Genomic DNA, 21,477 nt, shown 5'->3' with positions numbered 1-21,477 from the left:
AGGCATGAGGATTGGAGGAAGACTCATTAACAACCTGCATTATGCAGATGACACAACTTTGCATGCTGAAAGTGAAGAAGACTTGAAGCACTTACTGATGAAGATCAAAGACTGCAGCCTTCAGTATGGATTACAGCTCAACATAAAGAAAAGAAAAAATTCTCACAATTGGACCAACAAGCAACATCATGATAAACGGAGAAAAGACTGAAGTTGTCAAGGATGTCATTTTTCTTGGACCCACAATCAATGCCAACAGAAGCAGCAGTCAAGAAATGACATATTGCATTGGGCAAATCTGCTGCAAAAGACTCTTAAAGTGTTAAAATGCTAAGATGTCACTTTAAGGACTAAGGTGCACCTGATCCAAGCCATGGTATTTTCAATCAGCCTCAGATGCATGTGAAAGCTGGACAGTGAATAAGGAAGACTGAAGAAGAATTGATGCCTCAGAATTATGGTGTTGGCAAAGAAGGCTGAATATACCATGGACTGCCAGAAGAACGAGCCAATCTGTCTTGGAAGAAGTACAGCCAGAATGCTCATCAGAAATAAGGATGGCAAGACTTCGTCTCACATATTTTGGACATGTTACCAGGAGGAGCCAGCGTCTAGAGAAGGACATCATGCTTGGTAAAACAAAGGGTCAGCAAAAAAGAGGAAGACCCTCAACAAGATGGATTGACACTGGCTGCAACAATGGGCTCAAACATAACAATGATTGTGAGGATGGCAGAGGACCACGCAGTGTTTCGTTCTGTTGTATACAGGGTTGCTATGAGTCAGAACCAACTTGACAGTACCTAACAACAGGAAGAAAGGGCTGGCAGTGTACTTCTGAAAATCAGCCAATGAAAACCCTATGTATAATAACAGAACATTATCCAATTTGTTTACTTTGGACACTTCATCAGGAAGAATGAACGCTGGATGGGGACATCATGTTTGGTGACACAGAAGGCCGATGACAGCAAAGGATACCCTTGGTAAGATGGATTAGCACAGTAGCCGCAATGATGGGCTGGAACATGCCAGAGATTAAAAGGATGACACAGGACCAGGTAATGTTTCATTCTACTGTAGGTAAGGTCGCCCTGAGTCAGAGTCAACTCAATGGCAGCTATCTATCTAAATGCAGACACAGAGGTCTCTATAGAGTACGACGGTAACACAAAAGAAGGGCAAGTTACTTTGCAGGCACCAGGGAAAGCTTCTGGGAGGGAAGAGAGCCCGAGTTGGCCAGTGGAAGATAAGAACTGTGGGTGAGTTCCGAGGAGACAAACATCAGCCACACTGATAAGAGGGTGCTTCCCAGGCAGAAGGAAAAGCAGGGGCAGAGGTGGCCCCAGCAGGACATATGCAGGGCACCAGGAGCAGCTAGACCATCACCGTGGCTGAGGTGCCAGGCAGAACCCCGTGTGCCCTGTTCCAGGTTCAGACTCCAGCCTGCAGGTGGTGGAGCCTCACTGAGTAGTTTTAAGCAAGACAGCTCCTATAGAACCGCATTAGATAGATGCATGGGCAGCAGTGTGCACGATGGGTAGGAGGGGCCAAGCCTAAGGCCTGGCAACAGTCTGGAGGACAACTACACCTCCCCATGCAGGGACACAACCTGGGCCTTGAAAAGTAGGGATGGGGAGTGAGGGACACATCTGGGAAATCTTTAGGAGGGGGTCTTAGTCATCCAGTGCTGCTGTAACAGAAATACCACAAGTGGATGGTTTTAACAAACAGCAATTTATTTCTTCACAGTAAAGTAGGCTAAAAGTCCAAATTCAGGGTGTCTGCTCCAGGGGAAGGCTTTCTTTCTCTGTCGGCCTGTTCATCAGTCTTACCCCAGACTAGGAGCTTCTCTGTGACCCCGGGTCCAAAGGACATGCTCTGCTCCTGGCACTGCTTTCTTTGTGGTATGAGGTCCCCAACTCTCTGCTAGCTTCCCTTTCCTTTCATCTCTTCTAAGATAAAAGGTGGTGCAGGCCACACTCCAGGGAAACTCCCTGTACATTGGATCAGGGATGTGACCTGAGCAAGGGTGTTACATCCCACCCTAATCCTCTTTAACCACAGGCAGAGATTTTGATTTATAACACATAGGAAAATCACAAAATGGAGGACAACCACACATGGCCTAACTAAGTTGACAGATATTTTGGGGGGACAAATTCAATCCATTACAGGGTGCAAAATTATTAAGAGTGGGGAGGGGCAGTAATAGAGAAGGGCCTAAGGGGACTCTCAGGTTTCTAGTTGACATTCCTGGATGACTGAGACATCTTTCAGTGAGATAAACCTACTGTTGTTGAGTCCATTCTGACTCATAACGACCCTATGGGACAGAGTAGAAATGCACCGATAGGTATTTCTTACAGAAGCAGACTGCCACATCTTTCTCCTGAGGAGTGGCTGGTGGGTTCGAACCGCCAACCTTTTGGTTAGCAGCGGAGCGCTTAACCACTGTGCCAGCAGGGCTCCTTTCAATGAGATAAGGAACATGTAAGAAGAAAAACTTGCAGGGGTTAGGGGTTGAGAACAAAGAGCAGAGTCTGTGGAAACCATGAATTCCATTTTTGACACGTTGAATTTAAGCTGCCTTTGGGACATCCAAATGGGGGTGTCACATAGGAGATATAAGTCTCAAGCTCTAAAAAGGAGTTTATAAAAAAATCAGGTAATGGCCTTATTTACATCTAGTGCTGTACACTGCCTGGCAGCGTTCCCAGACCGGAGAGAGAGGCACAAGCAGGGACACAGATGCTGCTGCCTGGACTGACATTTGGTAACGCGGGGACAGTCAGCGTGCCCTTGTAAGATCTCTGCCCAGAAGTCTTGTCTTGGTCTTGATGCTACAACTGCACCATGTTCAAACTCTAGAGTAAATCCTGGATTCCAGCCCCACCAGCTCTGCGATCAAGGGCAAGTTATTTAACCTCTCTGGGTCTCAGTTTCCTCATCTGTAGAATGTGATGATGATCACACCAAACCTCACAGAGTTGTCCTGAGGATCAAGTACATAACACTGGTGAAGTGCTTGGCAGAGACATAGTAACATAGCACGACCTGTTCTCAACTGGGTTCTTATTGATGAGGACAAAAGTAATACAACAAGTTTGCCCAAGTCATTTGACTTCTGTGGTCCTTATCTGTAAACCGGGAATAATGCCTTCTTTTTACGGGATTGTTGGAGATGAAAATTAGAAGGCAGAGGACGTGAAAAGTCACTTACACAAGTATCGAGTGCTACATACTGATGACTTAGGGCCTTTCGCCAGGGGTCAACCAGGCTTACCCTCCTGGTAGCTCAGGTCTTCAGTATACAATGCTAAGGACATTTTGTTCCATGGCCAGAGACCACGCTTCCTGTCTTTTGGTCCCAAGAGGAAACCAGCCATACACCAAAGCATAACATACTAAGTGTGACAGGTCACAGCAGAAGTCATCAGAGCAACCCGTTACCAATGCCGAGAAAATGAACGAGTGGGTCTCCAAGGCTGGGTGAGACAGCAGCAATGAACCAGATATCCTCCTGCTGGATGTCCTGAGGATATTCTGCATACCCTCCTGTTGTGATGAACAAACACTGTTGGGTTATGATGGAAAAAAAAAAAAAAAACTAGCATTAAATGGGTCACTGCAATATTATGGACTGAGCTGGGGCCCTGCCAAAAACTGGGTCATATGTAAATACCCAGCAGAAATTTAATTACATTATCTTTGACTTGGGTATCAATGACTGCAATAAACAAGATACCTTATTTAAAAGTGAGCATGTATATGACTTTGATAACAACTCTGATTCTTACTAACTCTTCTCTGCTGATAGATAACGTGTTCAGCAGCCTCTGCTCTGGTTTTAAAATCATTCCCGAATCACTCACCTCGGGAGCAGAAGCAAAGCTCCTCATGCTGAGCAGCTTTTCAGTTCAGTGCAGATTCAGTAGAAAGATAAATGCATTTCAGCATGTGTGGTCAGGTATTCAGTACGTACTGAGTGAACCGAGCCCTCTGATGGTGCGATTCCTGAGCGTAAATTCCTGGAAGTGATCTATCATTCTTCCCTGGGTGCCTGAGTTTCCGGCCACACTGACCTTTTTGCTGTGCCTTGAAATGGCAAAGCCCATTTCTACCCCAGAGCCTTTGCCCTTGCTGTTCCCTCCATGTGGAACACCCTTCCCCCAGATATCCACGACTCGCTCCCTCTTTTCAGTCACATCTGTAGAGACTTAAGTGTCACCGTAATGTGGAGGTCTTCCCCAACTATACTGTAAAAGGCAGCACCCACCCCCTACCTCCTGGCACTGTCTATCCTCATGCCCTGCTTTATCTCTCCGCACAGAATTTACAGGGGATATTATAAGATGTTCATTTTCCCCTCTCTCCACCCCATCACAATTACCAGAATAAAAGCTCCATGCAGAAAGGGACTTTGTTTTGTAGACTGCTGTATCCCCAGAGCCTAGAATGATATTGGCTCATAGAAGGATGTCAATGTTTTAAATGAGTAAGAAAAACACTTAGGTTTTTCCCTGAGTGTACCATTCTTTACACTGATCAGAATGCCTCATCCCCGTCTGCCTAAGAAAGCGCATTGATATTTTCTTCGGCTGAGAGGACAGCTGTAACCACCCCAACACATTCTGCTCAATCCACATCAAGTGTTTTCTCACATTTAATAAACTCTGGACGCGTGTTAAAGAAAAAAACAAAATTTCAAACACCCAATGTTTAAACGAATAAAGAAAATGTGGTAAGTCCATACAATGGAATATTATTTGCCAATAAAAAGAAATGAAGTGCCAATACCTTCCACTACGTGGAAGAATCTTGAAAACATGATGCTAAGTGAAGGAAGCCAGTTACAAAAGGCCACATATTGTATGATTCCACTTACATGAAATGTCTAAAATACCCAAAACCATAGAGACAAAAAGCAGATTAGTGATTGCCCAGGATGGGTGGTGAGAGGCTAAGAGGTTTGGGAGGGGATGGCTAAGGAGTTTGAGTTTCTATTTGAGGTGCTGAAAATGTTCTAGAATGGATTATGGTAATGGTTGCACAATTCCATTAATATGCTAAAAGCCACTGAATTGTATACTTTAAATAAATGAATTGTATGATGTGTGAATTGTATCTCAATAAAGCCAGTGGTCTCCCTGCCCCCAAAAAAGGAGAAAGGAAAACACCCACTGTTGGCAAATCACATTTGCTATCATTGAAGTTATCATTTAAATATGCGAAGCATAAAACTAGATATAAACTACTTATGCATAGAGGCCTTATACGAATGCATAAATTAAACACGAAATTACATAACTAATAAATTCCAAGTGTTAATGTCAGAGAAGACTTTGACTTTTTAGCTGAAATCAAATCACTGCCCTCACACACAGCAGGAATATGGCAGTAGCTACCTTAGCAATGAAAACAAGGGAAGCCCTCCATGAGATGAACTGACACAACAACCACAACAGCAGACTCGCACACAGCAACAACCACAACGACAGCGCAGAACCAGGCAACACAACCACAATGACAGCGCAGAACCAGGCAACATTTCATTCCATCATACATGAGGTGGCCGTGGTGGTAACTAATAACAATCTTATCCAAGTTCTTTTGAGTGTGACATATACATACTCATGGGCAATACTCAAAATTCTGACAACCAAGATGGCAAAGAGTTAACAAATCAGAAAAGATACTGCAATTAATCAGAACACACAGCAGCCATAAGCAACTCAGCCAGCCCAGTGAGTCCCGCTGCATACCAGCCCTGCCCACAGAGCCATGCACCATAAGCTGATACATATATCCACCACTTGTCTGTCATTTTGTCATACCGTGGGGCTTGCGTGTTGCTGTGATGCTGGAACCCAGCCCACTGATGTTGCAAATAACAGCAGGGTAACCCACGGTAGGCAGGCTTCAGCAGAGCTTCCAGACTAAGACTAGGAAAAAGCACCTAGAAATCTATTTCCAAAAAAGTTGGCCAGTGAAAACCTTATAAATAACAGAGGAATGCTGTCTGGTATAGTGCCAGGAGATGAGCCCCTCAGGCTGGAAGTCACTCAAAATACCACTGGGGAAGAGCTGCCTCCTTAATGACATGGAGTAAAGTTTTCAGGGCCTTCTTTTGCTGATGTGGCATGACTCAAACTGAGAAGAAACAGCTGCAAACATCCATTAATAATTGGAACGTGCAAGTATGAATCTAAGAAAATTGGAAGTCATCAAAAATGAAATAGACTGTATAAAGATCGATTCCTAGGCATTAGGGAGCTGAAATGTACTGGTACTGGCAATTCTGGATCAGATAATTATGTCGTCTACTACGCCAGAAATGGAAAATATAACAGAAAAGGCATCACAGTCATTGTCACAAAAAAAATATTTCAAGATCTATCCTGAAGTACGATGCTGTCAGTGACAGGATAATATCCATATGCCTAAAAAGAAGACCAGTTAATACAACTATTACTCAAATTTACGTACCAACTACTAATGCCAAAGATGAAGACATTGAAGATTTTCACCAACTTTTTCAGTCTGAAATTGACTGAACATGCAACTATGATGCACTGATAATTATCCGTGATTGGAATGTGAAAGTTGGACACAAAGGATCAGTAGTTGAAAACTATGGACTTAGTGATACAAACAACGCCAGAGATCACATGGTAGAATTTTGCGAGGCTGACAACTCATTGCAAACGCCTTTTTTCAACATCATAAATGGCAACGATACACATGGACCACACCAGATGGAATACTAATGATGAAATCGACTATATCTGTAGAAAGAGACAACGGAAAAGCTCAGTATCAGTCAGAACAAGGCCAAAGGCCCACTGCTGAACAGACCATCAATTGCTCTGATGCAAATTCAAGTTTAAGCTGAAGAAAATTAAAAGAAGTTCACTAGAGCCAAAATATGACCTTGAGCATATCCCACCTGAATTTAAAGGCCATCTCAAGAAGAGATTTGATGCATTGAACACTAATGACCGAAGATCAGATGAGCTGCGGGATAACATCAAGGATATCATACATGAAGAAAGCAAAAGGTCATTAAAAAGACAGGAAAGAAAGATAAGACCAAAATGGATGTCAGAAGAGACTCTGAAACTTGCTCTGGAATATAGAGTAGCTAAGGCAATTCTCTGGCTGAAAGCAGAGAATACCAGAAAGATATTTACCTGTGTTTTATTGACTATGGAAAGGCATTCAACTGTGTGGATCATAACAAATTATGGATAACATTGCAAAGAATGGGAAACACAGAACACTTAATTGTGCTCATGCAGAACCTGTACATAGACCAAGGGCAGTAATTCAAATAGAACAAGGGGATACTGAGTGGTTTAAAGGCGGGAAAGATCTGTGTCTGCGTTGTATCCTTTCACCATACCCATTCAGTCTGTATGCTGAGCAAATAATCTGAGAAGCTGGGCTATATGAAGAAGAATGGGGCATCAGAGTTGGAGGAAGACTCATTAACAACCTGAGTTATGCAGATAATACAACCTTGCTTGCTGAAAGCGAGGAGGACTTGAAGCACTTACTGATGAAGATCAAAGACCACAGCCTTCAGTATGGATTACAGCTCAACATAAAGAAAACAAAAATCCTCACAACTGGACCAATAAGCAACATCATGATGAACGGAGAAAAGACTGAAGTTGTCAAGAATTTCATTTTACTTGGATCCACAATCAACACCCATGGAAGCAGCAGTCAAGAAATCAAACAACATATTACATTGGGCAAATCTGCTGCAAAAGACCTCTTTAAAGTGTTAAAAAGCAAGGATGTCACTTTTAGGACTAAGGTGAGCCTGACCCAAGCCATGGTATTTTCAATCGCATCACATGCATGTGAAAGCTGGACAGTGAATAAGGAAGGCCGAAGAAGAATTGGCGCCTTTGAATTGTGGTGCTGGGGAAGAATACTGGATATACCGTGGACCGCCAAAATAACAAACAAACCTCTCTTGGAAGAAGTACAACCAGAATGCTCCTTAGAAACAAGGATGGCGAGACTGTGTCTTACATACTTTGGACATGCTGTCAGGAGGGATCAGTCCCTGAATAAGGACATCATGCTTGGTAAAGTACAGGGTCAGCAGAAAAGGGGAAGACCCTCAACGGGATGGACTGACACAGTGGCTGCAACAATGAGCTCAAGCATAACGATTGTAAGGATGGCGCAGGACCAGGCAGTGTTTCATTCTGTTGTGCATAGGGTCACTATGAGTCGGAATTGACTTGATGGCACCTAACAATAACAATTTGTTTATTTGCCAACCACACCCTCCCCCACAAGGTATTTTTGTAAGCCCAGTATGGTAATTTTTTTACAGCAATATGTAAAAAAAAAATTGGCATAGTAGTGCTTATGAAAATACCTTGCAGGAGGAGGGTGAGGTTGACAAACATAGAAGTCACGTGTTATTTTCATAAAAATACGGTAAACATATATAAAGAATTTTTCTGTTCTTTTTCTTCAGTGCACAACAATTACAAAAGAACTACTTGGCACTAATACAAGTAGATGCAAGCAGACAAACACAAGTGTGGGCAATTACAGATGACAGTGCTCATGTATAAAGTAGTCCTTCCAACAGTCCAGAATAGGCTTATTTTACTTTGCTGTCAATAGTTTCAAACGAATCCTCTGACCCCTGAGCGCACATCCATCAATTCCAAGAGAGCTACAGGACTCATTTTAAGAAACACTAATTTACAGGCTGGATAAGGGGGAGGAGGGGAGAGCAATTGGCTCACAAAACAATTGAATCCATGCTTTTAATTTATCAGGTCCTTGTATGTGCCTGGCAACTAACCGATATGATTTTCTGACCCCACTGTCCCTGCCCAGTACACACTAATTAGAAAGGAGGGAAAGGAAATATTATTTATGGTGCGTAATCGGCGTTCTAGCCGCTTCACTTACTGCTTTGTATGCTTTCCTATGTAACTATAAATCATGTCTGCCAGAAGACGTTAGTTCACTTTTACTGATGATTAAACAAAGATGATGGGTTTCAGTTAGCAGCCAAGGATTTAACCGTTGTGCCATCAGAGCTCCTGGATAGGTTAAGTAATTTGGCCAAGGTCATTCAGCTAGCACACAGAAGGAACCAGATCTGAATTTTGTTCTTGCTGACCCCAAAACCACAGCACCTCTAGTGAGGTGGAGGAACCTTTTCCTTCCCTGCCACAAGCCTAATATTCTAACCCCATTGTGGTAGAAAGGCTAATGGCCCTTCAGTGACGTCCACATTCTAATCCCCAGAACCTGTGAATATGTTACCTTACGTGGCAAAAGGGACTGTCTTTGTCTTTATAGATGTGGTAAATTAAGGACCTTGAGATGGGGTTATTATTCTGGGTTATTCAGGGGGGTCATCATGAGGTAAGGGAGTAATGAGACACCCAGCTGACACAATGGAGTCCAGCACTACAGTCTGGTTCTCAACACACCAGAGTCCTCAGCAATGTTAAAGAATTGGTCAACTCTGACTTTACTGCAGTCCTGGTACCCCCTCTGAGGAGCCTCCCAAGTTTCGTTGCCTTATGTTCACATAGATATCAACTAAGGTTCATTTTCTCAGTCACTCAACAATTATCTACTGAGCACAGATGGGCACTGTGCTAGACACTGGGAATATGACAACAAGCCAAAAAAAGACCCAGTCCTTGTCCTCATGCACCACACAAATAAGAGAAAACACAGTTGCTACACGTGCTATGAAGGAAGGGGGTATGATGCCAGGAGAACACAGGAGAGGACAAAACGGCCTCGTCATTCCTCCCCAAGGAAGTGATGTTTGGACTGAAGCCTGATAAAAGATGCTGCCTATTAAAAGGAGCTATTTTTTATTTTTTATTATATGAGGCAGCTCAGTATCTCTCAGGGTATTTATCTGCATTTATAAAATGCTTTGAAACCCAAAGGAAGCTACAAAAATGACACCAACAAATATAAATAACCCTTTATGGTTTATAAAGCATTTTTTTCATGTATTATCCCAGGTTCAACAATAGCACCAGAGAGAAGGAACAAGAAGTATTATGTTCTCCTTTTCATAAATGAGGAAACTGAGATTAACAACGCTGAAATGACTCACCAAGGTTACACATTAAGTCGAGGAGAAGTCTCAAACCCACATCTCATTAGTCCTCACTGGGAGCTCTTTCTACTATACGGTGCTGCCATCCTAAGGAAGCTAAAAGGTGAAATGCAGGAATTGGTGCTTATATTTGGGAACAAAGGAGACAAATCATCCCAAATATTTGACTGCCGGATTTGCCTAGTCACAGAGCAGGCCTGATGGTGCAATGCCAGTGGCCTGATTTCAGCATGACTGGCCACCCCTCACCCCAACTAGCAACCTCAGAGCCAGCAGCCTAGGGGGTCAGACGAACCGTGGGCTTACACAGAACTTCTCTGAACTTTTGGAATTGTTCTAAGCTGTACAGCTAAAAAAAAAAAAAGAGAGAGAGAGAAAGCCATATTCCCTCTCCTCTCATTTTCTCCCTCCCTCTTCCAGCTGGTGCCTTCTAAAATCTTTGGTAAAAAAAGAGCAGGACAATCATCCAAGACTTCAAAGCATACTCTTAAGCTTCCTTCTTGCCTGGGTTGTTGCAGGCATCAAAGAGGAGGGTAATCTGCTGGTAAACCCAATGCCAAGCAGCAATGAAGCAGAAGACCTATGGGCTTGGTCTCAGCTCTATAACTTGGCTTACTCGTGTCTCCCTCCTCTATCTTTTCTCAGACTAAAACAGACTAGAAAGAAAGGCCTGGCAATCTACTTTTGAAAATTAGCCAATGAAAACCCTATGGATCACAACAGAGTACTGTCCAAGACAGTGCTGGAAGATGAGCCCCCTAGACTGAAGGCACTCAAAATATACAGCGGCTGAACAACTGAGAAAAGGAAAGGGACAATGGTCACTCAACTCAGAGAATGTAATCAGTGTTATTAAGTGGTACATGTAGAAGCTGTTGAATTCGTGCATGTTTTGCTGTATATATTCGCAAGAACAAAATAAATAAAACTAAAAAAAAAAAAATACACAGCAGTCACAGTAACAGACTCTAGCATACCGATGGTTGTGAAGATGGCACGGGACCAGGCGATGTTTCATTCTGTTGCGTACGGGGTTTCCATGAGTCAGAGCTGTTGCAACAGCAACTAACAACAACAACTCTTTTTTGCGATGGAAAATAAACAAGGAATACACGGTTGGTAGAACAATGGCCTCCCAAATATGTCTAGTTTTAAGTCCCATAACCTGTGACTATGTTACCTTACATGGCAAGAGAGACTTTGTAGACATGACTAAGTAAAGGATCTTTTTTCTTTTTTTTAATTTTTATTGTGCTTTAAGTGAAAGCTTACAAATCAAGTCAGTCTCTTATACAAAAATTTATACACACCTTGCTATATACTCCTAGTTGCTCTCCCCTTAAAGAGACAGCACACTCCTTCTCTCCACTCTCTACTTTCGTGTCCATTCAACCAGTTTCTGTCCCCCTCTGTCTTCTCATCTCCTCTCCAGACAGAAGCTGCCCACATAGTCTCGTGTGTCTACTTGATCCAAGAAGGTCACTCTTCACCAGTATGATTTTCTATCCCATAGTCCAGTCCAATCCCTTTCTGAAGGGTTGGCTCTGGGATGGTTCCAGTCTTGGGCTAACAGAAAGTCTGCAGACCATGACCTCTGGGGTCCTTCTAGTCTCAGTCAGACCATTAAGTGTGGTCTTTTTACAAGCATTTGAGGTCTGCATCCCACTTCTCTCCTGCTCCTTCATGGCAGTCATCGGTTGTAGCCAGGCACCATCTAGTTCTTCTGGTCACAGGCTGATATAGTCTCTGATTTATGTAGCACTTTCTGTCTCTTGGCCTCATAATTTAAGTACAGGATCTTGAGAAAATTATCCTAGGTCATCCAGGTAGACCCAATAGAATCACAAAGATCCTTGGAGAGGGAGGCAGGAGGCTCAGAGCCAGAGAAGGAACGTCTCCAAGCAGAATGAAGCTCTGCTGACATCTTGATTTTAGCCCTATAACACCCACTTTAGACTCCTGACCTCTAGGAACTGTAAGATTATAAATTTGTATGAATCATTTAGTTTGTGGTAACTTGTTATAGTACCAATAGGAAACTAATACAGAATATAAAGGAAACAGGATTTTTTAAGAGTAAGACAAACAAGGTAACAAACCAGGGTCATTGTATTAGCTTCCTAAGGCTGCCATAACAAATTACTGGTAGTCCCCAACTTAAGATGTGGCTCCATTCCAATGACTCTATCATAAGTCAGTTCTGACATAAGTCAAATACCTCGGTTTTTTTGTTTGGTTTGGTTTTTATTGAATAATGATTAATAATATTCATTATTATTGCCTTTGATAATCAGTACCTTTATAAATCCGATCTTTATTTGCCTTTGGGGGTTGGCATGAAAGTGACAACATCAGCAAATTACGTGGCGCAACACTGCACGTAGTACCTATTGCTAACGGCAACGTGTACAAAAAAACGGACAGTGATAAGTATGGTGTTTGTGGTAACTCATGAATCGGGGGCTGCGTGTACTACAAACTAAGTGGCTTAAAGCACCAGAAATTTGGATACTGCTGGGTTTAAAGTCAGGAAAGGTGTGCATCAGGGTTGTCTCCTTTCACCATACTTATTCAATCTGTATGCTGAGCAAATAATCCAAGAAGGTGGACTATATGAAGAAGAACATGGAGGAGGGGAGGGAGAAGCACCAGAAATTTATTCTTTCACAGTTCTGAAGGCCAGAAATCCAAAATCAAGGTGTTAGGAGGGTTGGTTCCGTCTGAAGACTCTGAAGGAGAATCTGTTCCACACCTGTCTCCTAACTTCTGTGACTGCAGGCAAACCTTGGCATTCCTTGGCTTGTAGGCCCATCACTACATTCTCTGCCTCCATCTTAACATGGCCTTACCTCTTATGTGTCTGTGTCTCAAATCCCCCCGAGCCTTTCTCTTATAAAATCACTTGTCACCAGGATGATTTTAACCCAATTTCAAGTAAGGTTGCATTCTCAGGTTCCAGGCAGATATATATTCGGGGGGCTCACCATTTAACCTACTGGAGTTATTGTTTGTACAAGACAACCAGCTAAAGGTACTTCTCTCAGCCTTCAGGAAAGTGGCAAATCCCAGATTAAGAAACAAAGAAGGAAGGTGGTAGAGCAGATTCAAAACCTATCGCTACCCATCACTGTAGCTCATCCCAAATCCATTTGACAGAGATCCTCACAGTTCACCCCAATTCCTAACGAATCAAGCAAAGTCCCTAGAATGTGTCCAAAGAAAGCAAGGAAGCAGCGAACGTGCAGAGAATTTCCACCGGCCTTACTAAGCAACAGTGGAAAGTGGGCTAGGCTAGGCTTCAGAAGGTCTGGGTCTTCCTCCTGTGTCACCCTGGGCCTATAAAATCCAGTGATCAAGCTGATGAGCTGTGATAACAGTCACTTCAGACGATGACGTGTCAGGATCCTGCATGTCTGAAGTACGTACAGGCTGGGTGTAAGCAGGTGCACTTCACTGGGAAAAACATTTAAATCATTCAATCATTCAGGGAACACTACCGGAGTATGTACCAATGATCAGGCACTTGGGATTCAAAGATAGCTACAATATGGACACTTCCCCCCAGGATCTTCAAGTCCTCTTTGAACCTCAATATCCTCATCTCAGATGCCATCTGCCTGCAGCGTCTATGATTTGATCTCCCGGACCTCCACAACGCCTTCCCTGTCACCCCCAAACTGGGTTAGATCTCCCAGTTACACTCTTTCCTAGCCTCTTGCCCTTTTCTTACTTATACAATTATGTGTCCATTGCTGAGTATCACCACCCAACAGAGTGCCCGGCACAGAGCAAGCAAATGAATGAAGGAATGCACATACATCATGTTGGCCTATGTGGACAGTGAGCTGGGTATTCCTTCCCCCTCTGCCCCACCAGCCTACTTCTCATGGTAACAAACAGAAACACACTGGGTTGATCAAAGGAAATAATGTGTGTGAAGGTATTTTTAAAGTTGTAAATGTAGTTGTTAAAATATATGCGAATAGTAGTTAGTCACCAGGCCAGGAGAAGCACTAAACACCCTTGTCCAGCGGGGGCAGGGCTGGCTCTCCTGCTCCTTGGGTCTGTCTCCACCACCTCCCAGGTCTCAGGCTTCACCAGCATGGTCTCCACTCTAAGCAGCCTCCAAACACACTGTCCCAGGAACAAGCCAACACCAGTCACCAGGCACAGTTCCAGTGTGAATCAGGGCCAGGAGTGATATATTTGGGGACTTGTTAGAGAAGGTGAAGGTGAAAAGGCTAAATTCAGGAGATTTTTAAGAAGCCCTGGTGCTTTCACTCAGGTGCGTTCTGGTACCAACGACTGTGCTAACATGCAGTCCTATCTGCAAGGAACAGTCTCAGATCTAGCACTCAGAAGTCCAGTATAAGGAACTCCCAGGCCCCGGCCTGAAGCAGTTTAGCCAGGAAGCCCCTGTGACACCAAGAAACCTGACAATCCATTTTGGATGCATGTCCGGCTTCCTGAGACCACCCAGAAACATCCAAAGTGCTTCTTGGTTCTGGTCCAACCGTTTCTTATCAAAAAAAAAAAAAGAAAATCTACCTATTTAAGGGTCAGCACCCAAGGTGGTACACACGTCACTGAGAAAAAAGTACCTTGAAAGCGCTTGAATTAAAAAAAAACAAGACAGATAACATAACTTTAGAAAAGAAATAAAAAATGTGTGTAAGAGAGAAATGAGACATAGAGAGAAAGGGAAAAACAGCAGTCAAACCAACAAAGTCCACATATTCAGCTCAGGACCAACAGTGGGTATAGAACTGGGGAAGGAATGGAAACCCATACATCTGTTGGAGACTCAGCTCAAAGGATAAATTTGGGTGCCCTCGGGCAGATTGCTTCGCTGCTCTGAGCACCTGCCCATCTGAGAAGTGGGCACCATCTTATCTGTCCATCTCCTGTCCCGCACAGAGATCCAGAAAGGATCAGGGAGATTAGAAAGTAAAAGGCCTGGCAAGGCACAAAGCATTTCACAGATGTAGGCACTGTGATCCTTATCACAAATTCTTCCAAGGACTACGTGCTCCTCTGGCCAAGCTGTGGGGTCGGCGTCCTGTGAAACCACGAGAGCACCCAGCAACCGAAACCCGCAGTCTCCTGCCCCATGTTACTCCAGCACCGTTCAACATAAAAGACGGGGAGTCAGGAATAGTCCTTTACACAAAAATCCATGCCCCAGTTTCTAACAGCTGCAATTACAGCCGAAATAGCTTTTGAAAGGGAGAAAAGAGAAGAAAAATAGCAGTCTGGTGAATTACGGGGTTTGGGGTAAAACACACACCCAGAGTTTTGCTGTTAATAGTGGCCAGTCTAAACAAGTGACTGGACAGCCAAACCAAACAGCTTTCTGGCTAATTAATTCCTCCCTTTAATCTAATGAAAAGAGCTCTGGTGGCACAGTGGTTAAGCGCTCGGCTGCTAACCAAAAGGTCGGCGGTTCAAAACCACCAGCTGCTCTGTGGGAGAAAAATGTGGCAGTCTGCTTCCTTAAAGATTACAGCTTTGAAAACCCTATGGGGCAGTCCTAACCTGTCTTAGAGGGTCGCTATGAGTCAGAACTGACTCCACAGCAGTGGGTGATTTAACGAGCTTCTCATTAAGTGCCGGAAGCAGCTTATAGGGAAGAGAGCTGCAGGAACAGACACGGGGGCCAGCCGGTTGGCAGGTGACGAGGGGAAAGGAGGCCAGGACATCACTGCAGCTCCAAAGGCTTCCAGATCCTATGCCCCACCCTTCCTCTGCTCCCAGGTGACGTTTTCCTGTACCAAATTCTGCTTCTGCCACTGCCTCTCTTACTGCAGAGGTTCCCTGCACTAATCCTTTGGCTTCTCAACTCATCACCCAAATGAGCATCACAAAGAGCCTTCTGCAGGGTCCCAAAGGAGGAGGCACTGTCCTGGGTGTGAATCCCAGCTCCACCTATTAATAGCAATTTGACCTAGAATGAATTATTTAACCTTGCCAAGCTTCCATTTCCTTATCTGTGTTGTTAACTGCCATTAAGTCAGCTCCTACTCGTAGTGACCTCGTGTATACCAGAAGAAAACGTTGCCCAGAACTGTGCCATCTTCATAATCACTGGCCTGTTTGAGCCCATTGTTACAGCTATTGTATAATACTTCCAATCTAGGGGGCTCAGCCTCTAGCACTACATCAACCAGGTTTTCAAATAATATCTTTACCTCATCTAGAGCACTTATAAACAATAAATAAAATGATAAAACATTATTTCAATATTTAATACCCCAACAAAGTATCTGACACATACTAAGTGTTGAATAAATAGTAGCTAGTATTTTTGGTTTTTTTTTTTTTAGTATTATTGATCGCTATGAGCTGCAAACAACTCAAAGGCAACAGGCTTTGACTATTATTGATAGTTACTAAGCTACTATTACTAATGATAAGGAGCCCTGGTGGCACAGTGATTTAGTGCTCACCTGCTAACGGAAAGAAAGGTCAATGGTTTGAACCCACCAGCCACTCCGTGGCAGGAAGATGTGGCAGTCTGCTTCCTTAAAGATTTACAGCCTTAGAAACCATATGGGGAAGCTCTACTCTGTCCTATAGGGTCACTCTGAGTCAGAATCGATGACAATGAGTCTGGTTTTGGTTTTATTACTAATGACAGTGATACTAACAACAACATATTCCCCACCCCTTAGTCAAACACGAAAGAGGGACTTTTTTGGCTGAAACCTCAAGGAGAGGCCAGCTCCAGGTCTAGTTCTTCTTGTCACAGCAGCAACAATGCCAACAGTGAGGGCAGTAGCCCACCCCAACAACGGTCGCCCTTGCCATCAAGTCCAATGCAACTCATAGCAGCCCTACAGGACAGAGCAGAGCTGCCTCATAGGATTCCCAAGACTGTAATCTTTACAGGAACAGCCTGCCACATCTTTCTCCCACAGAGCAGCTAGTGGGTTCGAACCATTGGCCTCTCAGTTAGCAGCCAAGCACTTAACCACTGTGCTCCCAGGGCTCCTCTAACAAGGGTAACACCACCAAATATTTTCCAGCCAAGGCCTCTGTGCTTTCTATGTGAGCTAAAAGGCAAAGGAAGAGAAGAGAAGAAGCCTGGAAAATGTCAAACCTGAACAGCAAGTCTGAAGCCGAAGGAGGTGATGAAATTTGCATGTTCTCATGAGACCAAGTGAAAAATTTCATTCAGGCCCCATGCCTACCACTTCCTAGACTCCTCTGACTCCTCATTTCCCCTCTTTGAGCCTCATTTTAATCTACAAAATGACGGTAACATGACCCCCACTTTACAGCTTGTTATGAGCACTTAAATGAAATAACTCATGTGAAAGTACTTTGAAGCTGTTATTGTGTGCTGACCAGACGATTCCTACTCATAGTGACCCTATATGACAGAGTACAACTGCCCCATAGGGTTTCCTAGGTTGTATAATCTTTACAGGAGCAGATCACCAGGTTTTTTCTCCCATGGAGCTGCTGCTGGGTTTCAAACCACCAACATTTTGGTTAGCAGCTGAGCGCTTCATCTTTGCACCTCCAGGGCTCCTTACTTTGACACTACACATTACTATATCCATGAAAAATAGGATTGTTATATTTAATAGTAATTTCAATAAATTCCATTTAACAAGAAAAAATGCTGAAAGACTGGGTAGATCAAGGCAATGAAAAGATTATTAGGTTGATAAACTGCTCAGAGAAACATCAGCAAACATGCGAATTTTCTTCCCGAAGTTGCTCTCACTGAACTGAGATTTCTGTCAGTCAGATGAAGAACTGCCTAAAACTATAACTGGCCAAGCAAAATGAAGCATCCAGCATCTGCTACATGTTCTGTGAGTAGATTATCCTGAAGGACGAGGCCAAACCAGCCTACATCCAGAGATGTCCAATTTAGCCTCCTCCAACAACCTATTCTCTCTAAAAAACTAATATAATGAAATTTGGACATTCTCATGAGACCAAGTGAAAAACTGCAATCTCAAACCTATCTGTGAAATGCCCAAGTCTATAGTAATTTCTTCTGTTTCAATGGCGAACACACAGACAAATTCCTTGATGGTGATCAGAAGACAACGTAATTCTTATTCCATCTCTGCTTCGTGTACCACAGTCAGAGAGTACCAGGCCGGGATGTTTACCAAACTTTTTTAATGTACACAAAATGGGAGAAGAGAATACATACATACTTCCAGAGTCTAACACAGCCAACCAAGGAAATTTTGTGGAAATCTCATATTTGTTCTTAAAAACTGAAGCAAATTTTATATTTTATACCGTAATAAACCCATTGCCATCGAGTCAATTCCAACTCATAGTGACTCTGTAGGACTGAGTAGAACTGCCCCATAGAGTTTCCAAAGAGCAACCGGTGGATTTGAATTGCCGACCTTCTGGTTAGCAGTCAAGCTCTTAATCACTGCACCACCAGGGCTCCTATACCATAATAAATAGCTTTATTTTTTTAAGGTTTTGAGCCAATCACCAGCTAGTAATTGAACTGTCTTCCTAAAATCTTTGAATACAGGTTACTTCACCATTCTCTCTTATCCACAGGAACTCAAGGGTAAGCAAGTACCTCACTCTGAGACGCAGCAGGTCACCAGACAACAATGGTACCCTTCCCCCAGCCGTTTCAGGGAGGTACCCTTCCATTCTTAATTTAACTTGACCTTTAATCAAGATCAACCACCCTAGAAAGAGGAGGTCTGGGGTTTGCAAAGAGTGAAAGGTGCACGCATTCATTCCGGCACCCACAGCAGCTGAGACTTTTTGAGTTCTGGCTCCACACAGCCCACCTCTGGCCACTCACCCGTATCCGGCGCATAGCTGCCACGATCTCCACCCTGCTGTTGGGCCTCGGCACATCCAGACTTCCTACGTACTGTGGGGAAGAAGTAAATATTCATTGAGTACAGGAACGGCAAGTGTCCCTAATCACAGAATGTTACCCAATACAAGGACCTGGAGGTCATTCAGTTCCCCCTATTGTATAGATGAGGAGATTAGGGCCGAAAGACTGATTATAGCTTTACAAAAAGCAACCTCATAAGAAATTATTGTCTCCTTTTTCAAAAACTGTGGTCTATCCATTACCCATTGCCATCAAGTCAATTCCAACTCATAGCGACCCTATAGGACAGCAGAGTAGAACTGCCCATAGGGTTTCCAAGGAGCAGCTGGTTGACTCAAACTGCCAACCCTTTAGTTAATGGCTGAATACTTAACCACTGCATCACCAGGGCTCCGTGTGGTAAGTATATAAATGTGTGTGTGTGATATGTGTATAAATATATACACACACATATATATGTAGGTATGTATGTATATATATAAAACACTTGCCATTTCAACCTGTTTTTACATGTAGAATTCAGTGGCATTACATTCATCATGTTGCATAACCATCACTGCTATTCATTTCCAAATTTTTCTATCACCCTTGATAGAAGCTGGGTGCCCCTAAGTAATGGCCTCCTTTTTCCCCACTCCCTTCTGACCCTGATAACCACTTAAAGTTAAATATACAACAACCATAAAAAAAAAAAAAAACAGCACTGTCGAGTCGATTCCGACTCATAGCGACCCTATAGGACAGAGTAGAACTGCCCCATAGAGTTTCCAAGGAGCACCTGGGGGACTTGAACTGCCGACCCTTTGGTTAGCAGCTGTAGCACTTAACCACTACACCACCAGGGGTTCCCACAACAACAATACGACCCCGTAATTCCACTCCTAGGTATACTCCCAAAAGAACTGAAAGTAGGTACGCAAAGTTGTACACCAATGTTCATTGCAGCACTATTCACAATAGCCAAAAGGGAGAAACAACCTAAATGTCCTTCAACAGGTAAATGGATATGCAAAATGTGGTACATACATACAGTGGACTGTTACTCAGCCATGAAGAGAAATGAAATTCTGATACACGCTACCACAAGTATAAACCTTGAAAACATTATGCTGAGTGAAAGCAGCCAGTCACAAAAGGACAAACATGGCATTATCCCACTTATATGAAATATCTAGAATAGGCAAATGTACTGTTTCCTTTTTAACCTTGTTCTTCATCAGAGATACGGGAGAACACTGTGTTTAACCAAGGAGCTTTAGAATCAGAAAGACTTTGTGGTCTTAGAGAAGGCACATAACCTTGACTTGTTTCAATTTGCTCATCTGCAAAATGGAACTTCAGAGAAGATGAAATGAGATAAGGTATAATTCTCTTACAGTTGTGCCTGGGACATATTAAAGCAGTCCTGGAGGGGGGAGGGGAATAAAAAAATACATGCATTTTTTTAAACTAATAGAATGTCACTGAGTTAGCCCCAGATGTTACAGAGACCCCATACATTTGGATAAGTTTCTGATTGGGATAAAGGAATGGACTACAGAATTTATCATTTTATTAAACATTTCACCTGAGTATTCTAAGTTACTTTTTAAACCAAATTACATGCAGGTTAATGTTTACCACACAAGTACATTCTTACCGTAAACTATTCAAATAACCCAGAAATATGCAGAGCAAATAAAGTCCCCGCTGTCAAAAGTTTGCTGTACGTCTCTCTTTCTGAGCATAGACAGACATTTCTATTCACAGATACACAGGGAAATTTGTTTTATATAAAAAGCTTCATACTGTTCATATTGTTTTGCAATTTTTTTTTTTTTCACTTTGAATACAACTCTGGTATCTTTCCATGTCAATGTGTACAGGTCTATCACCAAGCACGCAAGGGTTCCCCTACTGAAGGTCACTTAACGCTTCCAGGATGCTCATCTACACACCTTTGAGCTCACCCAAGCGTCTCTTTAGGCTGGATTTCCAGAAGGGGGCTTGCTGGATCAAAAGGTATACATAACCTCTAGATATCATTTTTTTAGAAGGCTGAAACAAGGGGAGGCCAAGCCACCATTTATTAAGCATCTATGATATTAGGTTTTTCATATATTCCATCCTATTACATACTGATTCATTGGGGTTTGCCTTTCCTTTTGATGCACAAATTATATAAAACTGCCCAAGGAATATCCTAGGAATTAACAGCCCCAAGATAACCTAAATGTCTCCTCAAGTAAATATTCACAGGAGTAGGGGAAGAGAAGAGTAGGACAACCGCATTTTCTGTGGTTACGGGAAGAGAGGGCTCTTCCTGAAATTTGGAGCTAAGGCGTGGCCCCAGTCAGGAAGGTTTCAAAAGCCAAATACTGCAAAAGGGATTTTCCCTAGCTATCGATCCACAGTTTGTACTAATAACCTGCAGAGCACAATTCCAAGCAGCCAGTGGTAAGCAGTGGGCACACTACAGTTTGGGCCCACAGCGGGCAGCTCCACCGCAGGCCTACTACTTATTGGT

At 43.2% G+C, this 21,477-nt stretch overlaps 1 protein-coding gene across 3 annotated transcripts in view; it reads right to left on the bottom strand.

The window, feature by feature from the left end:
• Nucleotides 1-21,477, bottom strand: part of C3H1orf226 (chromosome 3 C1orf226 homolog) — a 435,074-nt gene that overhangs the window by 287,765 nt on the left and 125,832 nt on the right. For all 3 annotated transcript variants that reach the window (XM_049881081.1, XM_049881077.1, XM_049881078.1), the window contains exon 2: nt 18,930-19,001. In XM_049881081.1, the coding sequence (XP_049737038.1) occupies nt 18,930-19,001 (72 nt within the window). The remainder of the gene's footprint in view (nt 1-18,929; nt 19,002-21,477) is intronic.

This window comes from Elephas maximus, chromosome 3, assembly GCF_024166365.1.
Source record: "Elephas maximus indicus isolate mEleMax1 chromosome 3, mEleMax1 primary haplotype, whole genome shotgun sequence".
NCBI classification, from domain to species: domain Eukaryota; kingdom Metazoa; phylum Chordata; class Mammalia; order Proboscidea; family Elephantidae; genus Elephas; species Elephas maximus.
This window is presented reverse-complemented; position numbering and strand designations above follow the sequence as displayed.